The 23,601-nt window shown below is 34.8% G+C and overlaps 1 protein-coding gene across 1 annotated transcript; it reads left to right on the top strand.

Annotated features, from left to right (window-relative positions):
* Nucleotides 1-395: 395 nt before the first annotated feature.
* Nucleotides 396-13,465, top strand: LOC129922663 (uncharacterized). Its single transcript, XM_056009369.1, has 8 exons — nt 396-566; nt 2,163-2,283; nt 4,742-4,871; nt 5,758-5,916; nt 6,732-6,867; nt 9,454-9,636; nt 10,454-10,632; nt 12,039-13,465. The coding sequence occupies exons 1-8, from the start codon at nt 464-466 to the stop codon at nt 12,546-12,548; spliced, it is 1,521 nt and encodes a 506-aa protein (XP_055865344.1). The 5' UTR covers nt 396-463; the 3' UTR covers nt 12,549-13,465.
* Nucleotides 13,466-23,601: the final 10,136 nt, after the last annotated feature.

Genomic DNA, 23,601 nt, shown 5'->3' with positions numbered 1-23,601 from the left:
ACCCTGGACCATCGATAAATCCAAACGACAGTCCAGCGCGCAAACCGCACGACCAGGCAGCCATCCTCTGCTGTACAAGGTGTTGGTTATGTTGGGCTGTAGTGGTAGTAGAGTAAGACCGATAACTTCCTTCAAATGATGGGATTATATTTAAAAGAAAAAGCCTGTGAAAACATCTAGCCTATACTAAATGGAATCACTTAAGATTGTGATCCTATCTCGCAACATTTTTGTTTTATCGTCTGTTTATCAGAACAACTTTGTATTGCCCAATATTAACATCCGGTGTTTATACAAATATTTAAAATATAAATACATCTATTATCTTTTTTATTGTTTATAAGTTATGTTATATGAAAAGATTTTTTTTAATCATTTAAATATAACAGATATATATTATCGATATATTGAGGTCAACTCCAGTCAACCCGTGACCATTGTCCAGTACCTAAGTAACCAATCGATGGTACAGGCCAGTTCAACATTAGTGTATCCATTAGACATGTACAACACAGGGGCCTCTCTGACGTCATACCTCCTCACCTCAAACTTACTTTCAAAGAACGGTAATTCGTTTTCCTTCATTCATGTTACTTTACAAGGGTTATCTGTACTTGGGCATGCCTGACGATGCATTATGTCACTAAATATTTAAATTACAAGTTATTACTGTGTGGACCTGCATATTGTAACCCAATCCTTGTCTTACAGAAAAGATAATCACGTCCAACACATGAATAGACCATAACGCATGTAACTTAGATACTTAAAACTATCCTATGCCGTTAGTTTAAGTAACTAATTCAGGCAACACATTCCATGTTGGCATGTTCTCTTCGCTTCGGGGGGTGAGTGGGGAAGGGGCACTTGCACGACATTGTTCTACCACATAGAATAAGAAATGTGATTTTACTTTTGTCTTTTCTGAGTATTTTACTTGGTTGTTTCACAACGGAGGCAGACAAATCTGAAAGGGAATTTAAAGCATTTATAAAATAAGGTTACAAAGACAATTTGTGTGGAAACACAAACTCAAAATCGGCACCCCCGAAGTGGTCCACCCAGGTAGGTAAAAAGGCAGGTTTTAATATTTTCAGAAAGAATAGCAGAATGAAATTCTAGCAAATGACAGATAATAATGGATAAAGAAGGTTGTCAGATCTTGACAGACCAAGAAATAGGTGACAGTGAAGGTGAAATTGGTTGTGATATAGGGTCAATCTCTTATTCATCATCATCAAACTTCATTTGAGTGAGGGCTTGAGAGGCCCAAATCCTCTCTTGCAAAAGCCCCGGACAGAAACCCTGCTGTCTTGCGTAGTGCAATTATGTCGCCATACAGGTCGAGAATTTTGGGTTTCCCAGACCTGTCGAGGCGGAGATCAGCAAGTCTGGGGCAGTCAAGCAGATAATAAGGCACGGTTTCCTCTTCTTCCCCGCAGCGGGGGCACCGTGAATCGAAATTCGGCCATATTTTTATTTTTTTTACAATACCTCTATTCAATTATGAACGTCATTGAACCCTGGAAGAAAGAACCTGGAACCTGGAAGTTGGAAGGCTAATCTCAAAAACGGTTCTAACGAATTTCTATAAATTTAACTGTTGATGTATATCGCTTAGAAAAGAATTGCTAGCTAGTAGTCACATGGTGAAAACTTTAGTTTGACTGTTATAATTTTTGAGTATTAAAAAAAAATATGGCGTAGTTCGCAGTAGTGCACCGATAACCGAGTTTTTTTAAAAAGAATTTAAAGCTGCTGTTTATTGATAGATTATCTACATTTTTCTATTAGATTTTTCATAAATCTAATAGCCTATAAATGACGTCTGGGTTCTAGATCTAAGAGTAGATCAAGCTCTAGATCGTGATTTTTTCATCTTGATTTTGAAGTAACATCTGTATTTCATAAGACATATGGTGTTATAGAATTCTTGTCATCTTACCAATAAATAATTGCTGTCTTATACTATTCCCGCTGGCCTAGTTGGTCGACTCGTTCGTTGACGAAGTTGATGTTGTCAAAATCTCGAGTTCGATTCCCGGGTTAAGCTTTTTTTTTAAATTATTATTTTTTACGATTTTTTTAAAAAAATTGTATAATGGAGATTTAGTCTTTAAAAAATGTATTTTTAAAAATGTTTTTTTTATTGTTATTGATAGCAACAGACAATCACGTGACTGTGACGTCAACATCAAGCGCCAAAAACGAAATACAGCTGATATTTCAAGGTCAAAATACATCCGAGATTTTACTTGTAGGAAATTCTCCCATTAATTTTTGGTAAGATGTCCCCAAGTCAATCCATTGAATCCTCCAATGCCTGGTAGACTTGAGCACTTGACTCTCTCTCACAAATAACAGCAGCAGTATACTGTTACGTTTTGTTCTATGAAGAGACTCTTGTAACAATACATCAACACAAAACGTCAACGACGTAGTTTATAATTAATTTAATCTTCATGAACACTATAAACACTATTTAGTTTCTAGACCTCCATTTGGGATCTCTCCTCCTTTCAACACGCATTCGCAACCATTTCAAATGTACACTAACATGCGCACGTAACATATACAATTAGGTTTCTTTCATAAATAAATATAGACTGGCCGATTCAAGAGTTTTGTGAAACGAAAATTTGTGACTTGCAATTTTATGTACTTTATTATACAGCATTTATGAGCAGTATAAAAGTTAAGTATTCATATCTATTTCAGCCATAACCTATATAAGTATTACATTATTTTCACTAGTGTTTTTTTTTTAAATCTCAAAGAATGAAGATCAAGCAACTTTTCAGAATTCGGAAATCCGAATACAATAGATATACATGTTTTCAAGTTACATGAAGTTACTTCCTTCGGCCAGTCTATATTTATTTATGTCTATGGTTTCTTTTTACAAAGCTTGTATCAACTCACTCTGTCTGTGTGTCTGTCTGGTAAAAAGTTAGAATTTTTTTCTCTCCAATTTCCCATTCTCGGATCAAGTTTAAACTTTGCACAATCACTCATTAAACCTGACAAGACATGAATTAATAAAAAAAATAAACATTTAGTTAATTAATTGTTGGTGATTAATTATTTTGTTTGATACCGAAATAAAGACAATGAACGCACTTTTTGAGAGATGTGGGTATATATATATACATGGATTTAATCCCCATATTAAAGTTTGAAATGTTTTTTTCTCCCGCTTCCTATGCTTGGATGAAGTTGAAAGTTTGCATAATTATTCATTGTCGATAAAAATACACGAATCAATCTAAAAATTAACCAATTAGTTAATCATTTAGTACTAATTAATTAATTAATTAACATAGCAGAAAGAGAGATAAGCTGCGTAATTTTCAGATAAATGGCAGTACTTCCTGTTTCCTTTCATTAGATAAGCTTTGTTATTAAAAAATTTTCTTTTTTCTATTGTTTGTTTTAATTGTACAATAAAAAACATTAAGCTATTTAGATAGAATCATGCTATCTAAACAACATTATACTATTCATACACCTTTGTGTCTAAAACCAATACGACAGTGAGTACCAGTCACACATTTTATCACGAACTGCCAGGTTCCTTATGTTCATATAGTACGACATCTGTTTCCTTCACTCAACACTATCTTTAGACCCACACATACGTCAGCTCTGCAAGGGTCAATATCTGCAGCTGCGCAGATTAGGCCAGATCCTACCATATTTAACAACGTAGTCAACAAAAACGCTAGCTGTGGCATTCATACTCTCCCGCCTTGACTACTGCAACGCCGTGCTAGCGGGTATACCTGATGACAAAATGGCCAACCTACAACGAATTCAGAACAACGCCGCACGAATAGTCCTAAGAAAAACAAGACGAGATTCTGCTACTACTCACTTATACACACTCCATTGGCCTCCTGTGAAAGCAAAAGTAGACTACCAGGTGGCCGCACTTTGTCATCAGTGCATCTATAATAATAATATCTACAATAAAGAAATGTCCTTGTAACTTAGCGAACTGATCACTCCATATGTCCCTCAGAGAACCCTGCTCTCAATGGACTCAACGCTTCTAGTGGTGCCACGTTTCTCCCTCAAAAGCTACGGTCTGCGGGCTTTTTTTAGGTGCAAGGACCAAAGGTTTGGAACTCCCAATTGATCTCAGACAGACAACATGCTACAGGAAATTTAAGAAGAACATCAAGTCCTATCTGTTTAAAACTTTTTAGATTAGTTTGTCATTTTAGCTCTCGTGTTTATGTTTGTAATGTCATCACAGCGCCTTGAGCCTACATTTTGTTTGTTAACAGCGCTCTATAAATAAATTATTATTATTAATAATTGCATTGTGTATAATTTAAAAAAAAAACATAGAGACAACATAACAGAATAGACGGGCCAGCCACTGACAGATTCTATCAAAGAGAAAGACATAGAAGGATGGAGAATGGAAGTCCATAGATCTTGTGTGGACAGTAGTGCCCCAACAGTCCAACAGATAGGTGAAGGTGATAATTTAAAACCTGTTCAATATTTGTAAGAGTCGCTTATACAAAAAAGCATATAACTGTCTTCTGTCTTATTATCTGAGTAATATCCACCAGGGGTTGGAACTAGCAATAATAGATAACTGAGGACATGTCTTCCGTTTTTTTCTCTCTTTTGACTGTAAAACTAATCCGGCACACTGCATGGTGTGCAGTTCATGCTGCACTTTGAACAGTACACGTAGTTAAAATGTCTGCTTTTTATGTACATACAGTTTATTTGACAAGCTGAACAAAAGCCTGGACGCACTCTACCAGAGTTTGCTAGTCAAGACAAGTTCAAATCTTGATGGCGCCTATCTTTACTCCACCCAACCTTTTTTAGTCCATCTCAGTACACCAGAGGTAAGGTTTCATAACATTAAATGTAATAAGTAGGCTTATTGCAAACTATGTTAAAAACAACAAACTTCAGGATTAATCAATATTCATCTTGAAAAAGAAGTATGTCTATATTAAAACGTTATTGCTAAGCCAATGCAGTTACAATAAATCTCTAAATATTTGCAAATCATTTTTTACAAAGCATTTTGAAGTCTGTCTGTCTGTCTGGTAAAAGTGTCTACACGTTATTTCTCCTACATTCATTCTCTGATCAAGCTGAAACTTCGCACAATTATTCACTGACATAGACAAGATAGGAAACAATAAGAAAAAAGTAACCAATTAGACAACTAATTACTGGTAATTAATTATTTTAATTAAGAGTAACACGGGAAACTTATACTTCAGTATTCACAAATGTGTTGGGTTTAGTCACCTTCAATAAGTGTTAACGCTATTTCTCCCTCATGCATTCTCCGATCAAATTAAAACTTTAAACAATTATGTTTTGTACCTAACAAACCAAGAATCAATAAACGAAATACTCAATTAGTCAATAAATTATTAGTAATTAAATATTTTGGTTGATATTGAATAAGGGAAATAACTTGTACATTATTGATAGGTATAGTTTTTAGGGCGGAGTTCTTCCCCATTTAGATAAACTTTTTTTTAAAAAAAAATGATTTGTTAAAAATTATTTTGCTTGTTATATGACTTGAGTTATTAGTATTACAGATGTCAACATTGAAAATGATCGGCCATGATTCTATTAATACAATTTGAACACTCTAGTATACTCTAGAATCTAGATCATCTGTATAAAATATAAAAAATGTTTAGATTTTAGACACCAATACACGCAGTCATTCAATAGATGAAATGTATTGATATATTGGTGTAACAGCAGGTCAGTCTGAACCAGATGACCTTGGACTCTACCCTGGACGAGCTACTGCCGCTACAGTACATTGGCAGAGAGTACTTTATCATTCAGACAGAAAACCTCCAAACTATGTCTAGTATCAAGTGTCTAGCAGCCTACAATTGGACCAGCATTACAATAGTAAGTAGCTTAGCTGGTAATTAAGTATCTTGAAATGTATACTTTGATATATAAAACTTGATCAGTCTGATTGACACAAGATTGTTATCTTTATCATGACATCATTATCTTCATCATGACATTATTGCCTTCACCATGAATCATTGTCGCCACATGACAATATTGTCTTCAATATGACAATACTGTCTTTAACATGACATCATTGTCTTGACCATGACATCATTGTCTTCCCCATGACATCACTGTCTTCACAATGACATTATTGTCTTTAACATGACTTTATTGTCTTTACCATGACATCATTGTCTTTACCATGGTATCATTTTATTTATCATGGCATCATTCTCTTTAACATGGCATGATTGTTTTTATCATGACATAATTGTTTTTATCATGACATCATTGTTTTTATCATGACATCATTGTTTTTATCAGACATGTTTTTCCTTTATTATTAAATTGCAGTGAGCAATGAAAAAAAAAGAATAATTTTTCTTGTTTTTTTGTCCATTGCCCGGACTGGTTTCTCAAAGTTACTTAATATACACACAGACTCGCTAATTGTACCCAGTTCCCCCCCCCCCCCCCCAGTTGTACCCCCAGAGCCCCGTTATCAACGAGTATGTATAAGGTTGCGAACAATTAAAACCAAATATACGTTCACTCTGTAGACAATGCATGACTAGTCCTACAATGTCTTGTTGGCGTAAGTTCCACAGTGAAATGTTTACATGTATACATACTGTTTAGAATGCAAATAGAAATAAATCCCATATGGTTGTTCAAACATTATAATAGGGTTATATTACTTGCAGGTCTCATCAGTCGTGAAGTCTGTAGTTCTTAATTACATTAGTGTAACGTATGAAACAGCTTTAAATACCAGCCTAGTCTCCTATGTGTACGGGAATGTCAGCTTCTATGTGTACCAGACCTTCTCAACTTTGAAAGGTGAGACATTATAAATGGCATAATAAAAATATAGTAACATACATTTAGAAAGACAAAATATGTTTATATGTTTTTGAACAGACTTTTAATGAGTTTACATTTTTTTTTATTGCAACGAAATTGGGAAAACAATGACAAAGTGTTAGAAATACTGAAGGAAAAACTAATAAATTAAAGCATTAAAAAATATTTGGAAGTTGAGTAGCTTATCTTATATAATTTTTACAGACGTTTTTTTACTTAAAAATAGAAGATGATTACGTCCTACGCGTGAGACATTTAGTCATGCATATTAACCAATGACCTAAATTCTGCTAAGTCCCCGTTTTCCTGGCTAGCTCAGGCAACCCATTCCATGTTCTAAGCACTAGGGAAGAAGATTTGTCCTAACATATGGAACGAGGAATGCGCCTCTAGCTTTGTGTCTTTCTGAGTATTTTATTAGATTTTGTTTTTGTATTTGAAGATTATGGTTCAGTGTTTTATGTATGATTGCTACTTTACTTTTGAGTCTTCTATCCTCAAGGCTTTCTAAATTTAGTGATTTTACTAAAGGTGTTACTCTAGTCAAATGTGAATATTCATTTGTTATAAATCTCACTGCTCTATTTTGTGTCTGTTCCAGTTTCTAAATGTTTCTTGAGTTGAGGGGTCCTAAACAGAAGATTCATATTCTATTATTGGCCTAACCAAAGTTATATTTCTGAGCCTTTACTAAAACTGACTAAGTTCTCAAGCCCCCCCCCCCCCGTTTGTCCAGTGCATTCTACTAGTCTCTTTGTTACATTGAATCAAGTGTTAAGATCTTATCTTAGGATCAAGGTTATACATTCTGTTTTAAAACTTGTATGTAGATCGAAATACTATAAAAAATAAACTATTAAAAAAAATAAACGTGCAATAATAGATTTGAACTACGGCCCTTCTGATGTAGAGTCTGGAGATGCTACACAGAGAGAGACATTTGAACTCTGAATATTGTGAAGACTTGTCGTTGTAAAAGTAGGTCACCCATTTCTTTCCATCGAGTTCATTGTTAGTGAAGATGTGGATACATGGAGGCACATCTATAAATAGAAAACTTGTTGGTGTATCCGTGTACAGAATATGGAAGTAGTGATACATAAAGTATTTAACAATCCAAATTGTATTTTTGTGCTCACTTTTCACCACCGTATCATCAAATTTCTTTCGCTATTTTGTTTGTAGCCCAGATTAATTTGTTTTATTTAGTTCTGTACAGAATTCCCGAAGTTATCTATCTCTGTTTATTTGGTAAATTTTATTTTAATATATCTCTCAATTTCACTTTTGACAAAGCTTATGTTAACTCATTCTGTCTGTCTGTGTGTCTGTCTGTCAGTTAGTCTCGCCAAAAGTTTGTACACGTTCTTGCTCCGACAACAAATCTCGGATGAATTATTTATTTTACCTGACAATAAAGGAATGAATAAAAATATTAACTAATTAGTTAACTAAGTTAATTAACATGAAATGAAACAGTACAACTATATATACTATACAATCTTCCATGTTCATAAACTTTTCGCTAGCAGAGTGGTTACCGCGTAAGCTGGCAAAAAAGTTCGAACTCATGTCGTTCCTTTTTTTTTCTTACACAAAAAAAGTTCATTTAAAAAGCAATCACCCATATACACTGTTCTTTCTAAACCTTTTCAACTGGTCCAGACAAATGATAGGACCATAGCGTATTAACAAAAATAATAGTAAAAATATTTGTAATCGCACAGATTTATTATTGTTAGCCTAGATATTACAAATTTAATTACATGACTGATTCAAACTAATTGATACACTTAATATAAACTTTGTTAATTCAGGCAGCCTGTTGCATGTAAAACAAAATAATTTCTTTTGTATTTTGATTTTTTTCCATTTTTCTTACGTTTTTCTTAAGGTTCCATTATACCAACTCCTAATTTCCTCATAGCGCTTTTTCTTTATTTTTTTCTCTCTCATTATATTGTATTTGTTAAAAGAACGTAAACATCAAAGTATAATCAAAAGGCAGATTACTGTGATTCATTTTTAGTGTTAAATTACCCAATGTGAAAATGCATTGTGGAAAAAATTAGTTACATATCTTTTACCTTGCATGTTACATCATGCAATGGAATTGAGATACCACAGAAGGATCCTTTGTATCACATTTAAAGACCGCATCACAAACGAAGAGATTAGAAACATGGTTACTGCAGCCATTGGACCCCACGATGACCTGCTAACTATTGTAAAAATACGCAAAACTAAAACTCTACTGACACATTACAAGTCTTCGTGGCTTGCAAAGTCCTTCTTTCAGGTAACAGTACCAGGAAAAATTAGAAGAGGCAGACGGAGAAAGCGATTGGAATTAAACATAAAGGAATGGACGGGCCTGTCATTGAAAGATAATTTATCCAAGGCAAAGACTGAGAGGAATGGAGATAGACGGTCGACAAATCTTGCCCCAACTGCACCCAACGGTCTAACAAAGGGATAGATAAAGGTGAAAGTTACATCAAACAGTTTACATACTTCTCTCTTTACGAAGTGAATGCCGTTTGCATACATGTTCTCTCCTAGGTTCCCAACAAGACGTGTGTGTGACGTCTCTGTTACCATCAAGTCTATGGAGGTATGAATACGACTTTGCTAGAGTCTCTAATGTCCACACAATCTATATGTATATCATCCTAGAGACCAGCCTAATTTCGGACATAGTCACCAGTTACTGGAGAGTAAATTGGAAATGTCAAAATATTTCAGGTAAAAAAAAAATAAAAAAAGATCCTTTTAGATATTCTTTGTTTCTAATCACAATAAATTAAAACAGACTGATACATTGAATATGTTATCGCCTGGCCACAGCCACTATAGCTGGCTTAATACCATGTTTTAGTTGTATGTAAATATTTTTTATCGAAAGCTGAAATAGGGGTAAAATAATATACTAGACAGGGTCGTATCTCCTGAAGTGTGACTGACAATCAATAAACAAAAATTAGTTAATAAACTATTAATTAATAATTTTGTTTGGTATCGAACAAGGGAAAGAAACTCGTACTTGACAGATGTGATGGTAGAAGAGGAATTAGTCCCCTTTATACTTTGTCTAGACAATGAGACATCACTTTAAAGTTTGAAACTAACGATACATAAGTAAACAATACATAATCTTCTATGTTCATAAGTAATGCGGTGGCTCAGTGGGTAGTGTGTTGGTTTGAGGAGGTTAGAGCCCTGAATTTTGAATCCTGGTCGTTTAATTTTTTTTATATAAATGCATTTAAAAAGCGATCACTATAATATTCACTCAGACACTTCCATATTTCTCCCACCCCCTTTCCCAACTGGTCCAGACAAGTGATAGGATGTGTATTGAGAAAATCATGAAATTGCGCTAAACAAAAAGAATAGATAAAAATATTTAATTTAATTACATGACCGATCTTTTCTTGTATTTTTTTTAAACGACGCTTATCAGCAACATATAAAATCCATTAACATTTCAATCGACCAAGTTTGGACAATTAGCAACAAAGTAAAGTACTTACTTTCATCAGGACTATGTATAACATTTCAGGTACTCAGTACTCCGGTTGTTCCTCCCTACTGCCCAGTAACATCACTTACCTACATATACAACTAAAAAACAAACAAAAAACATTTGGATCTTATGTGTTGGCTCAAAGTAGCACTGCGTCCCTCTGTCACCCCATGGGAATAGCGGAGATAAACCAAAGTCTGACAACTCAGCCGATGGTAAGTTTTGCAAGAGCTATGGTTTCTAGTTTAGTTAATTGATATTTCAGTATCAGGGGACCGAGCCTCGCTAGGGTGAATAATTTGTTAAGGAATGATATTTACCCGAACTTATTTTTAGAAACTTTTTTTAATGACGAAAATTAGCTAAAGGCAGGACGGAAACTTGCCCCTCCCCCCCCCCCCCCCCCCACCGTCCCATGAGAGGATTGGACCATTACATGCTGGGAATGCTATAAGAATGAAAGTTACACTATAATAAGTAATAATTACAATGAAATTCATAAATACTCATCGTTTTTATTTTGCACTTTAATAATGTACAGACTTTTACAAACAATATGGAGATTGATTTAGTATGGAACTATGGAATTGTGTTTTAAGTGTTTCATAAACTGTTTACATTTTAATTGCGGAGAACTGTTTAGGTGGCTTTTACTTGGTTGATAAGACTAATAGAGCCTACAAAAAGACGGTGCGCAAATGTTTAATTAGGTCTATTGTTCGATTAAAACTTGTTCATGTTTGCAAAGAAATGTTTTAGTGCACCGCTGTAAGCCAGTGACGTAAGCGGTGTCAAGTTTTTTTTTTTTGCCTTTGACGTCATATGGAAAATTTTCATTCATACAATTACTTTCTCGATAATGAATCATTTTCAAACCAACATAACAGTCGAACTCAAGTTCTCACAATGTGGCCAACGACTTCAATTTTTGTTTCGCATTTATAAACAAATACCGTGAAATTTTAAAGAATATTTGAGATGTTAACAAAAATTGATGCTTGGCATTCTTGTGTCTACATACTTTTACCTTTCATCTTTTGTGCGTGTCACTGCATTACATAGTCGACATGTATTTCATGTAAATGTACTACTACTTACGGGATGACTCTATTTGGTTTGTTTCATACTCAACCTGGGGAGGGGGGGCACAAACATACCAAGGATCCGGGTCCACCTGTACCTTGCTACGCCACTGTCTCACACCTGGGAAGGGGGGCACAAACATACCATAGAATACAGGCCCACCTGTACCTTGCTACGCCACTGTCTCACACCTGGGAAGGGGGGCACAAACATACCATAGAATACAGGCCCACCTATACCTTGCTACGCCACTGTCTCACACCTGGGTCCGATTGAGAAGAGAGCACGAAGGACTAATCCTCCCATAGTGCTCTGGAAGAAACTGTGACTTTCAACGTAATGTCTCATAGCCTCCATACAAATCAAGTGATTGTCCAGACACGCCCCCTCCCCTTTAGATTAGCTGACCACCTTCCATACTAAATCTATTCCTTTGGGCAAGCCCCCGTAAATCCCTCCTTCCAATACTGAGTGCATGTTTAAACAAGTTTACTAAATGTGTTTGAACATGCACAAGAAGTCTTTTTTTTCTTTTCAGTTTCAGCATCAAGTCTATTTGCAACATCTTCAAGCCCAAAAGAATTCAGTTTGCGTCAAAGAATCCTCTACCCTGACAAGTGACATCACAACCTGGTTTACTTCTGCTCCTACTTCCGACGTCACTACCATTAACACGTCCACTGAAAAAGCTACAACGTATTCCACCAGCGATGCTACACTGGCAGGAGTCACTGGTGATCCGATCAATACCTCCACGAAGGTTTTGTCTGAGTGCCTTTGCATCTCCAGCACGGCGGCTGCTACCACGCCCAGGACTGTCGAAGAAGGCATAGAAGCTGCCAACAAGATCGTGACTGAGCTGAAAATGAATCCCAAAAACGTCTCGTCTTACAGAAGAACATTGACCTCAGCCTTGGACCAGAGAAGGTCTTCTGAAGCCTTTGGAGCTGCTGGCGTTATCATCATAGCTGTTGTTCTAGCAGTGTTTGTTATATCCGATGTAACGTACTTGTGGCAGTTTATTCATTCCTTTTCACATAAAGGTTAATTTAAAAAAAAACAATGAACTTATTATTACATTGTGCCAAAACAAAGAAAAAACTTGCGGCACAGCAGTCAACAAGTTTTTTTTTTACATAGTTGTAATTGTTTTAGTGTCTTGAGAGGGATATTGGAGTGGTTCAAAATAAGTCTGCGATGCCCAAATTACAGCCCAGGACTTCGACGGCACAGCATGACATGGTGCTGTATGGCACCTTGAAACTTCTGCAGAGAGTGCATAATGAAGCCAATGGACTTTATTTTTCATGGTTATGTGACCCACTTAAATGTCATTTAATTATTATAGACTACATTATGCTGTTAAATCTGGCCAAGAAGTGTACCATTGGCCCTTGTTTTACCATACCTTTGAGTGCTGGGTTTGAGCTGCAAATAGATGAGATCATGAATGTAGCCTTAACCCTGAGCTTATCTTCCTCACTATGCAGTGCACGTAGAAGTACAGGAAGACATCATGTGCCAAGAGTTGAGTTTTAGCTTCACTATTGTTTCTAACAAGACCTGCAGGAAATTTAAAATAATTTGAAACATTATATGTATGTTTAGAAAAAAATAAATTACACAGGCAGTAACAATTTGGGTTTGTTTTTAACAAAGTTTATATTAACTCACTCTGTCTTTTTGTCTGTCTGGTAGAAGTGTGCACACGTGATTTCTCCCACAACCATTCTCGGATCAAGTTGAAACTTCACACTTTTATTCATTGGCATAGACAAGACATGAATCTATAAAATAAAAAGTAACCAAGAAGTCAATTAATTACTGGTAATTAATTATTCTATTCGATACCATCAAAGGAAACTAATACTTCAGTAGTCACAGATATGGCTAAATTTGTTGGGTTTAGTCCCCTTAAAACGAATTTAACGCTATTTCTCCCTCAGGCATTCCTCGCTCAAGTTGATATTTAATGACTCGAACAAAATATGAAAGAATAAAAAAAATAACGAATTATTGATAATTATTTGTTTTTGTTATTTGTTTGATATGGAATAAAGGAAATAGCTTGCACATTACATAAGTTCCCCTTTAGATAAGCTTGGGTTTTTTTTTTAAATGATTTTGTTTTTATTTCTCTAATATCTTTCAATTGGAATCGACTCTTTTGTTTTTTTTTGCTACTTCTGCAGTGAAATCCAATTCTAGGTTCTACTAGTGACAACTCAAACAACAGAGAAAATGATGGATTCAAAGAAAGAATAAGGTCTGAAGACAACGTAGTTACTCGAGAGATACAATTTGTATAGAAACAAAATACTCATTCATATACATGCTACATATTTATACTATGTGATATCGATTTCTTATTGTATTGAGTTATAACATATAAAGGTACAAATGACTATATCTATAAATCAATAGTGTACAATTGGGTAGCAATCAAGGTATTGACAGTGCTAAGACATACTGCACATAAGAGACTAGAGATCTTTTTTTTTTAAACTAATCTCTACTGAATTCTTTACAGAACCAACTAGTAAACTATTGCTGTAATGAAAAAATGTATTCAGACTTGACTAGAGTTGGTCAGAGTTCTTAGAGGCATCTTTTTAAATTTAGATTACTATTTGTACCTACGATATTTACCTACTTTTGTCTTTCAATCTTACAAATAAAATCTCTTCAATTACAAAGGTAAAAAACATGGGACAGAATTCTACATATGTTTTATAGAATAGAGGCCATATCACAAGGTACTCAAGGCTCACAAAGACCTTCCTTCAAAGAACAGTACCAGGAAAAACCAAAAGAGGAAGACAGAGAAAGCGATGGGAAGACAACATGAAAAAATGGACGGGCCTGTCATTGAAAGAGATTTTATCCAATGCAAAAGACTGAGATGAATGGAGAAAAACAAGACAATATAAAAAAACTACTTAAAAAAACATCAAAGCTAATATCAAGCGTACTTGTATCATTTACTTTGGATCAGCAATGTAATTAAATGTGTAATAAATCTAGACTAACAATAAAAATGCATTTATGAAAATAAAAAAGGGCGTAACTACCTAATTCGAACTCATGGTTCAAGCCTTGTCAGGGTTCTGAAGCCAACACGGTAACCACTCTGCCTGTGGAGTGCTTATGAACATGAAATATTTTATAGTTATCTATTATTTCTATAGTCTCGTCCTATTTTTCAGTTTTGTGTTCACTAAGACTCTGACGACGACCTATAAATGGGACTAATTCAGTTTATTATATTAGGTGACCAGATTTCCCTATCGCGGTCTTGTAAGGACTATTGCATTTCCGGATGTAGGGCATTTTAGATTCAGGAGTTTAATAAATTAATCTTCATGAAAAGTGTGCGTATCGTTTTCTTAGTTAAGTTCTAAAGATATATCATGGGAATATTATAAGGTGCAATAGATCTATCTGGCTGCCTGGTCGTGCGGTATGCGCGCTGGACTGTCGTTTGGACTTCTCGATGGTCCCGGGTTCATACCCTACCCACTGCCATCCCCGGTCGTCCTGCGGGAGGTGTGGACAAGGAAATAAATTTTAAATAGCTCTGAAGGAACATCCCAAACATCAAAACATTTTACTAACATATTCGATTAACCATGATTCTTATTAGGAGGGAAATGGAAGGGAAGAACGGGCGGAATAAAAAAAAAATAAATGGAGGTGTCATCCGTTTGTTTTGTATTGGCTTATTAAAAATATTTAAAACATGTTTTTCTTGTTTTAAGTATGGGAAATCTGCATATAATACACGTTATCATGAAGAACATATGAAAGGTAAATTAATAAACTTGAAATCATGCGCTTACAATAGTTAGCTTACAATAGTTAGCTGATTTTCAACTGATGTTCAGCTATAATAATTTAATGCTCCAATTACAACCAAAAAAAGTGGGACAGTTTACTGTCAAACTATGACACAACCCATAGCCACGATAGCCTTATCTCATTGTTCTGTATCAGTAGCTCTCACCCCAAGTCCATGTTACCATAACAAACCAAAAGTACTTAAGTTTGGTTAAGTCTACAACATGCTATACTAAACATTCGCAGTTTTATTTCAAAAGGTGGATAATCCTTGATCACAGATTCCTCTCAGGACAGCAGATTAAGACACAGTTCCTAAACACAGTAGCGAGAGTGTCTAACGTGACAAACAGGATTTATATCAGTTATACACTCTCTAAGAGGATTTTAAGTGGAGCTAGCTAATGGGTTTACTGTTACTAGTGGATCAGACGGATTAGCTAAAAAATAATCTACTGCTGTCTGTTGATAATAAAAATGTATGTACTGAACAAATCCAATGTATAAACTTTTGTCTGTATCTTTTCTGTTTTACCCAGGTTATAAAAGATGATTTTTTTTAGTTACATCATTTTTTTCCCCAGCAGAATTCATTCTCTTTAGTTATACAGTAAGAGAAACCAAAGTGTATGTATTTACTGTTTTTTTTTTAAATGTTTTTCAATAACTTGTAAAAGAAAAAAAAATATTTCTAAAAATAAAACCCAGCTTGGACTATTATGTAGAACTAGATTAAACTAGGGCTACATCTACATAACCAGACGCTTCATATTTCATGCCGTATCATTCTTTAAGCCACTTAGTTTAAGTAGAGCATACACACATATTATCTTATCTTATAAATTAAGACTTGAGCCTCTCAAGCCATCACTCAAATGGTGTTTGATGATGATGATTAAGATAAATTAAGAATAATAGTGCATACATAAATATTATCTTATCTTATAAATTACATAATTTATTTAGCAGTAGAAAATATTATTATTCCGTCTTATGTTTACACTATAATTAACTATATCGTACATGATTATTATAGAGTTAAAACTCTGCTTATGGATTGATTTACATTGCTGATTAGGGCAATCCGGTTCATACTCTAGTGGAATCTTATATGAATTTGTCCTAGAATATTAAACAAGATATGAGACTTATATAAATTTCAAACACATTAATCAGGTTTAAAATGACATGTATAACATGATACTTCTTTATAACCATAAAATTTGTTTAACGATTTCATGAAAACAGCAGCTGTCTCAACTAAGTTGTTTTCCTATATCTATTTGCTCTAGACCACATTTGCTTGCTATTTACTTGACAACACTTATGTTTGTTTTTTCTTGACCACAGTTACTTGGTTTGTTCTTGACCACAGTTAATTGGTTTGCTTTTGACCATAGTTAATTGGTTTTTTATTGACCCCAGTTAATGGTTTGTTATTGAAAACAGTTAATGGTTTGCTCTTGATCACAGTTACTTGGTTTGCTCTTGACCACAGTTACTTGGTTTGCTTTTGACCACATTTAATTGGTTTGCTTTTGACCATAGTTAATTGTTTTTTTTATTGACCCCAGTTAATGGTTTGTTATTGACCACAGTTAATGGTTTGCTCTTGACCACAGTTACTTGGTTTGCTCTTGACCACAGTTACTTGGTTTGCTTTTGGCCACAGCACAGGAGACTTACTGTGTGATCAGAACATCGACCATAAGTTCAATATATTTTTTTTGCGCCATAGGATAGAGACTTTATTTTATCTGAATACCTACAAGTGAAAGGAGTTGCCAGGACTTTTTCGGGTGTGCGTGTGTTTGGGGGATTCACCCTCCCCCGCAAAAAAATAATAATAATATATATATATATATATATATATATATATATTTGAGTTTGTGTGTGTGTACATAATTAATCTTTATTACATTCTGGCCCTTCATTCTTTCGGATAAATAACGCTTATTGTACTCTAGAATAGGTTCCTCCTGGAGTTAGTAGCAGGCCGCTAAAAATCAGTTACCAAACTCCGACTTTCATTTCATTTCGGGGGGGGGGTAGTACCCCAAACACCCCCTGGCTACGCCCATGCCTATAAGTATTGAATAGAAATGTACAACCTTTTTCCAGCTCTGAAGACATGATTAACTATTATCTGTTGAATGTTTTGCAGTCTAGCTGATGGATGTAACGAGGACATCTTTTGCTTTGTTTATTTTCATCACAATATCAAGAGGTATTTTTTTTTATGTTCAAATATTACTTACCACATTAGACTTAAGGGGATACATTTTTGAATTGATATGAAGCTCTTGGGTTCGAGTCCCGATGTAACTACCTGAATTTCTTTTTTCTGAGAGCTATACCTAACTTCACCTGCTTTAAAGTGGGACCTGTGCCTAGTACGGGAAAGTAATGGCAATAATTTGTTCTATTTAGTTTTACTTATGTTTTTATATAAGACTTGGTCGTCTTTTACCCCGCTTACTAACTAGGAAGCTGCTTTCGGAAAGGTTTTTTTTTGTCATTCATTTTATGGGTTACATATAAGTTATACTGAAACAAAAACTTAACCTGAAACTTTGTACAGATCTAGCTCTAGCAGAAGTATGCTCAGCACCAGTCTATGTCAGCATAAATACAACATGTTTTAAGTCTATGACGTCCATGGAGTCAAAGATGTCTCAGGAGTCAGAAGATTCAAAGGTAACGCAAGAAAACAAAAGAGATACGTTTCACAGTAGGAATGTCAAAAGACAGAAAATTGTAATTGCTTTTATTTTTGCAGTATAGTTCTGTTTGTTAAAGTGTTCTTTTGTTGTTTGTTAAAGTGTTCTTTTGTTGTTTGTTAAAGTGTTCTTTTGTTGTTTGTTAAGGTGTTCTTTTTTTGTTTGTTAAAGTGTTCTTTTGTTGTTTGTTGAGGTGTTCTTTTGTTGTTTGTTAAGGTGTTCTTTTGTTGTTTGTTAAGGTGTTCTTTTGTTGTTTGTTGAGGTGTTCTTTTGTTGTTTGTTAAGGTGTTCTTTTGTTGTTTGTTAAGGTGTTCTTTTGTTGTTTGTTAAGGTGTTCTTTTGTTGTTTGTTAAGGTGTTCTTTTGTTGCTTGTTAAGGTGTTCTTTTGTTGTTTGTTGAGGTGTTCTTTTGTTGTTTGTTGAGGTGTTCTTTTGTTGTTTGTTAAGGTGTTCTTTTGTTGTTTGTTGAGGTGTTCTTTTGTTGTTTGTTAAGGTGTTCTTTTGTTGTTTGTTGAGGTGTTCTTTTGTTGTTTGTTAAGGTGTTCTTTTGTTGTTTGTTGAGGTGTTCTTTTGTTGTTTGTTAAGGTGTTTTCCTTTTTTTTTAAAGAAATTTTTTTTTTACAATACAATTCAATTCGTAACTTCGTGGAAACTGCTGGGTGGCTGGAAGGGTGGCTGGGTGGAATCTGGGTTGGTGGCTGGGTGGAATCTGGGTTCATACGGATCTCGAAAAGGATTTTCCTAGAAATCTAACAGTTGGTTATATCGTTGGGCAAAAGAATGACTAGCTCGTTGGCCACACTGGGGAAACTCTAGAGAACTAAAATATTTTAAGTCCGTACTATACACTATATGTATTTCTGCATTCATTGAAAAGTTTAATCAATCAATGGAAAATTATGCGCATCGTCTTCTAAGTCTAGATCTAATGGCCTATCATTTGAATAGTATAAAATGAAGTAGATCTACACATTCTCTTAACGAAAATTTCTTTTCATTGGGGGAGGGGGTGAAATGGGGGAAGGTAAAAAATGTTCTATTGTTTTTTTAAACTAACATTCATTAGATATTAAAACAAAACAATTGATCTATAAGTTCTAGAAAGGAGGTCGTGTATTTTTAAATTAAAAAAAAATCTTTTTCTGGTTTCAAATGTCTTGTTTGTTTGTTTGCTCTTTTTTTTTTTATTCAAGTGTTTATTCGGTTCAAATGTTGATGTTAGTAATGCTCTTTTTATCAAATGCTTTGTTTGTTTAAACAGAACGAGCCGACCCGCGGCGTAGCATATGTCCCCCCTCCCTCTTTTTTTTTCTGAGCTTCGCTCTCGGTCAACGTGAAAGTTACTTGGGGTAACTCTAGTCCGACTTGCTGAAAAAAAAAAGAATTATCTTTCCATGACTTTTTCATTGTGGTGTCCCGCATGGTTTGGTCACGAAGAGAATGATATATATATTGATACTTACATAGAAAAAAAATTTGGAAATATGAAACTATTCCATTTGTTGAAATGTTCTGTTCGTTCAAATAGTCTGATTTAAATGTTTTATTTGTTCAATTTTATTTTGTTTAATTGTTCAGTTGAATTTTTTGACTCGTTTCAAATCGTTTCTTGTATTTAACATGCGCTTAATGTTTATATATTTCCTAGTCTTCATCCAACCAGCACAGCTGCAACCTCCACTTCTACACCTGGACCTCCTCCTCACAAACACGAGAGGAAGAAAGAGTCGGCGATCGCTGGAAGGAAGGTACAAGTGAAATAGGAAATAAAACTAGAAAAACAAAAAAACATTAAAAAAACAAACAAAAAGCTTCTACTATGTGTAGTTGTGTAGTTGTATCAATTAATTTGGATCAGTCATGTAATTAGCTGTGTAATAGATCTAGACTCTAGACCAGTGATTCCCAAAGTGGTCTATATAGACCCCCAGGGGTCTACGAAGACTTCCAAGGGGTCTACGAAAGTTAAAAAGGGAATTGGGGGTCTATGAGATGTGCACGGGGGTCTACGATAAAAAATCTCAATTCAGCATGTCGTGACTTTAATTTTGACAATTGTCCACCGAACGTCAGTCCAGGCATCATGAGGTTTTATTTAGGAGGCATCAGAGTTTGTCAAGCTTTGAATGACTATTTTTTTTAATTAACTTTTTGGCGAACTTGGCTGATTTGCTAGCATGGAAGCTGTTAGCTCCAGTGCTCCTATTTCTTCTCTGTGGCTGTCATATAGGTCCATGATTACAATGAACTTAATCTTTAAATTTTTTTTTCTCCATTGGGCCATTCAATGAGTATTCCAGCTCCTCCGTTTGTGATGGCTTCCTGAGAACCATCCATGCAAACTCTGACTCATTGGTTGTTAGGGCAATGGATTTGTAGAAGAGTTCACTAAATTCTTGAGCTCTGTTGGAATATGGTCAAATATTTCTTTCTTCTTAGCAAACAACATATTTCTTCAAACAACATATTTCTCTGTACTGCTGGCTGAGTCAACCTTGTCTGGTAATGATGTATTTTTTATTCAAATTATTCTGGCTCAAGAAATCAACGAAAAACTGCTCTTTGTGAAAATTTTTACTACGATACTTAAGGCATATTAATATTTAATGTTTTGAAGAACTACTTCATAAAACAACAAATCCCTAAATGAAAAATTATCTCCATAGCAACGGATGGTGAGCTTGCAAACCTTTAAAAATAAAAAGTTTTCAATGTGTTTAGTGATTGTATGCTATACGTATTAACTGTTATATAATGGGATTTAATTTGAATTTTGTTAATAAATTTATTTTTAAAAATTAATTCATCTTAAAATGTAGTTTTAAATTACTTTTTCACTCCTCGTATCACTGGTTAGAAATTATTTTACACAAAATGCGTAATTTGAAATTGATGAAGTAGGGGGTCTACGGAAAACCAGAAAACATGGCAAGGGGTCTACGAGACAAAAAAGTTTGGGAACCACTGCTCTAGACTATCAATAAGTGTGGTCGAGAGGCTAAGCACGCTTGAACTTGGCTTGGCTTGGCTACCTAGAAGGGGGCTAGAGGTTCGACTCCAGACTCGAGCAGAGTTGTTGTTTACTGAGCGCCTAAATGCAGCACGGATAAACCTTCTCCCAGATACCCCCTTTCCCCCCCACTGGTCCACATCTGAGCTTGGATCCATAGCGCTCTGAGCTTGCTATAAGCATGAAACTAGCGCTATAGAAAAGCTATAATAATAATAATAATATAATAAGAATAATAGTAATAATAATAATACTAATTATCATTATTATTATACTAAATTTGAGCGATTAAAAATATTTTTACCAATCGTTTTTGTTTATCGCAATTTCATAATCTTAGCGTTCTCACTATGTTATAATCCTATCACTTGTCTGGACCAGTTGGAAAACAGGTAGGGGGAGAAAGAGGGGGGTTTCTCTTTTTTTTAAATATATATATTTATATAAAGTGAACGACCTTAATTCTAACTCGAGGGCTAAAGTCTTCTTAGCCTCCTCAAGCCAATACTCACTAACCAATCTGCCTGCGAGTCACTTATGAAAGTAGTTGTTTTTTTTAATTATCTAATGTTAGCTTCAAACTTTAAAGCAGCGACCTACACAATATAATGGGGGTTAATTTAACTTATACCACCACAGTCAAGTACAATTTCTTTCGCTTGTTCGAGATACCAAACAAAATAATTATCAATAGTTAATTAACAAATTGTTTTTCTATTAAATTGATTTTGCTTTTTCAGGTAAAAAAAAATGATTGTGCTAAATTTCATCTTTATCCGTAATTGGGTTGGGAGAAAAAACGTGTACAAACTTTTTATCAGACAGACAGACAGACAGACAGTTGTTTTGACCTTTAAAAAAGATCAGGATTTAACAAAATTACAAAAAAAGTTCCCCTTTCAGACCTTGTGATCTATAGGGCAGATAGTGTTAAGGTCATCTGTTTCTTAAACCCGCCCAACTAAAGTCAGATACCTATTAAAGTTTGGTGGACTTAGGAGAGCCTTATAAAATTCAAAATGTAAAATCTCAGTCTTCACCGAGATTCCAACCCAGGACCCCAGATTCGGAAGCCAAGCTCTTAATCCTTAAACCGCCGCGTCGCCTGTTTTTTGACGCAGTTTTTAAAAATCTAGATTTCAAATTCAACGCATACAATTTTTTTAGCTTACACTTTGCACATTGGTGGAAATGTGAAACAAGAAAATATAAATATTAAAAAAAAACACTAAAAAAAAACAAAAACAAATCAAATATTGAGCGTAGTTGCATCAATTAGCTTGGATCAGCCATGTAATTAAATTAGTAATTTTCTTGACAAAAAACATCTGTGCGATTAAAAATATTTTTACCAATTGTTTTTGTTTAGCGCAATTTCATGCTTTTGGCTTTGTCAATGTGCTATGATCCAATCTCTTGTCTGGACCTATTGGGAAAATGGTGGGGGAGTAAGACGGGGTATATCCCGTAAGGTGGGGGAGTAAGACGGGGTATATCCAGTAGGTGGGGGAGTAAGACGGGGTATATCCCGTAAGGTGGGGGAGTAAGACGGGGTATATCCCGTAGGTGGGGGAGTAAGACGGGGTATCCCGTAAATGTTGCCGTGACCGCTTTTTAAATGCATTTATAAAATGAAAAAAAAAGTTGAACGACTTGAATTCAAACTCGAGGACTCAAGCCACCGAAAATATCCTTAAGCCGACACACTAAGCACTGTGCCAGCTAAGTACTTATGAAATCAAAAGTTGTACTGTTTAATGTGGTTCAAACTTTAAAGCGGCAACCTATTATATAAATTTATAATGGGGACTAATTCAACTTATCTGTGAAGTACAATGTGTTCCCCTTGTTCGATACCAAAGAGAATAAGTAAATACCAATAGTTAATTAACTGTGAGTTATTGTTTTGATTGATTCTTGTTTTGTTAAATAAAAGAGATATTTCTGCAAAGTTTCAACTTGATCCGAGATTCGGTGTGGGAGAAATCACGTGTACAAACTTTTCACCAGACAGACAGACAGACAAACAGAGTGAGTTGATAAAAGCTTAGTAGAAAATACAAATAAAATGTGACAGTATATTTGTGTATCTCTTTACCAACAATATTCCAACTAAGTTCTGTTCCAAAAGGTAACCGTCTGTCTCTGTGTTTAACTCCCTTGCTACCACGAAGTGAATGGAAATCTACATACGATGTAGCCAGCGTCTCAGGAAGCTATTCAGTGTACATTTATATTATTATTAACGTCAATCTAGCCTCACGGTTGTTGACTAATGAAATGTCGATGTGGAAATGGAATTGTCAAAACATTAGCGGTAAGTAGCCAGCTTATATTATGTACTAGAAAATATTAATTAATTAGCCCATGTGTATTATAATATTCAATATACATAACTTAGAGATGTTTATCTACGGCAGATAACTATTAGTAGTTGGCGGTGTACGGACTATAGACCAGCTATATATTTTAAAAGGAATATGTCCTACACTACGGAATCAAATGTCATTATTCACCACTAGCGGATCCAGAACT

This window comes from Biomphalaria glabrata, chromosome 14 (genome assembly GCF_947242115.1).
Source record: "Biomphalaria glabrata chromosome 14, xgBioGlab47.1, whole genome shotgun sequence".
In the NCBI taxonomy this organism is placed as follows: domain Eukaryota; kingdom Metazoa; phylum Mollusca; class Gastropoda; family Planorbidae; genus Biomphalaria; species Biomphalaria glabrata.
Note: the sequence above shows the minus strand (reverse complement) of the source record. Positions and strands in the feature narration are given on the sequence as shown.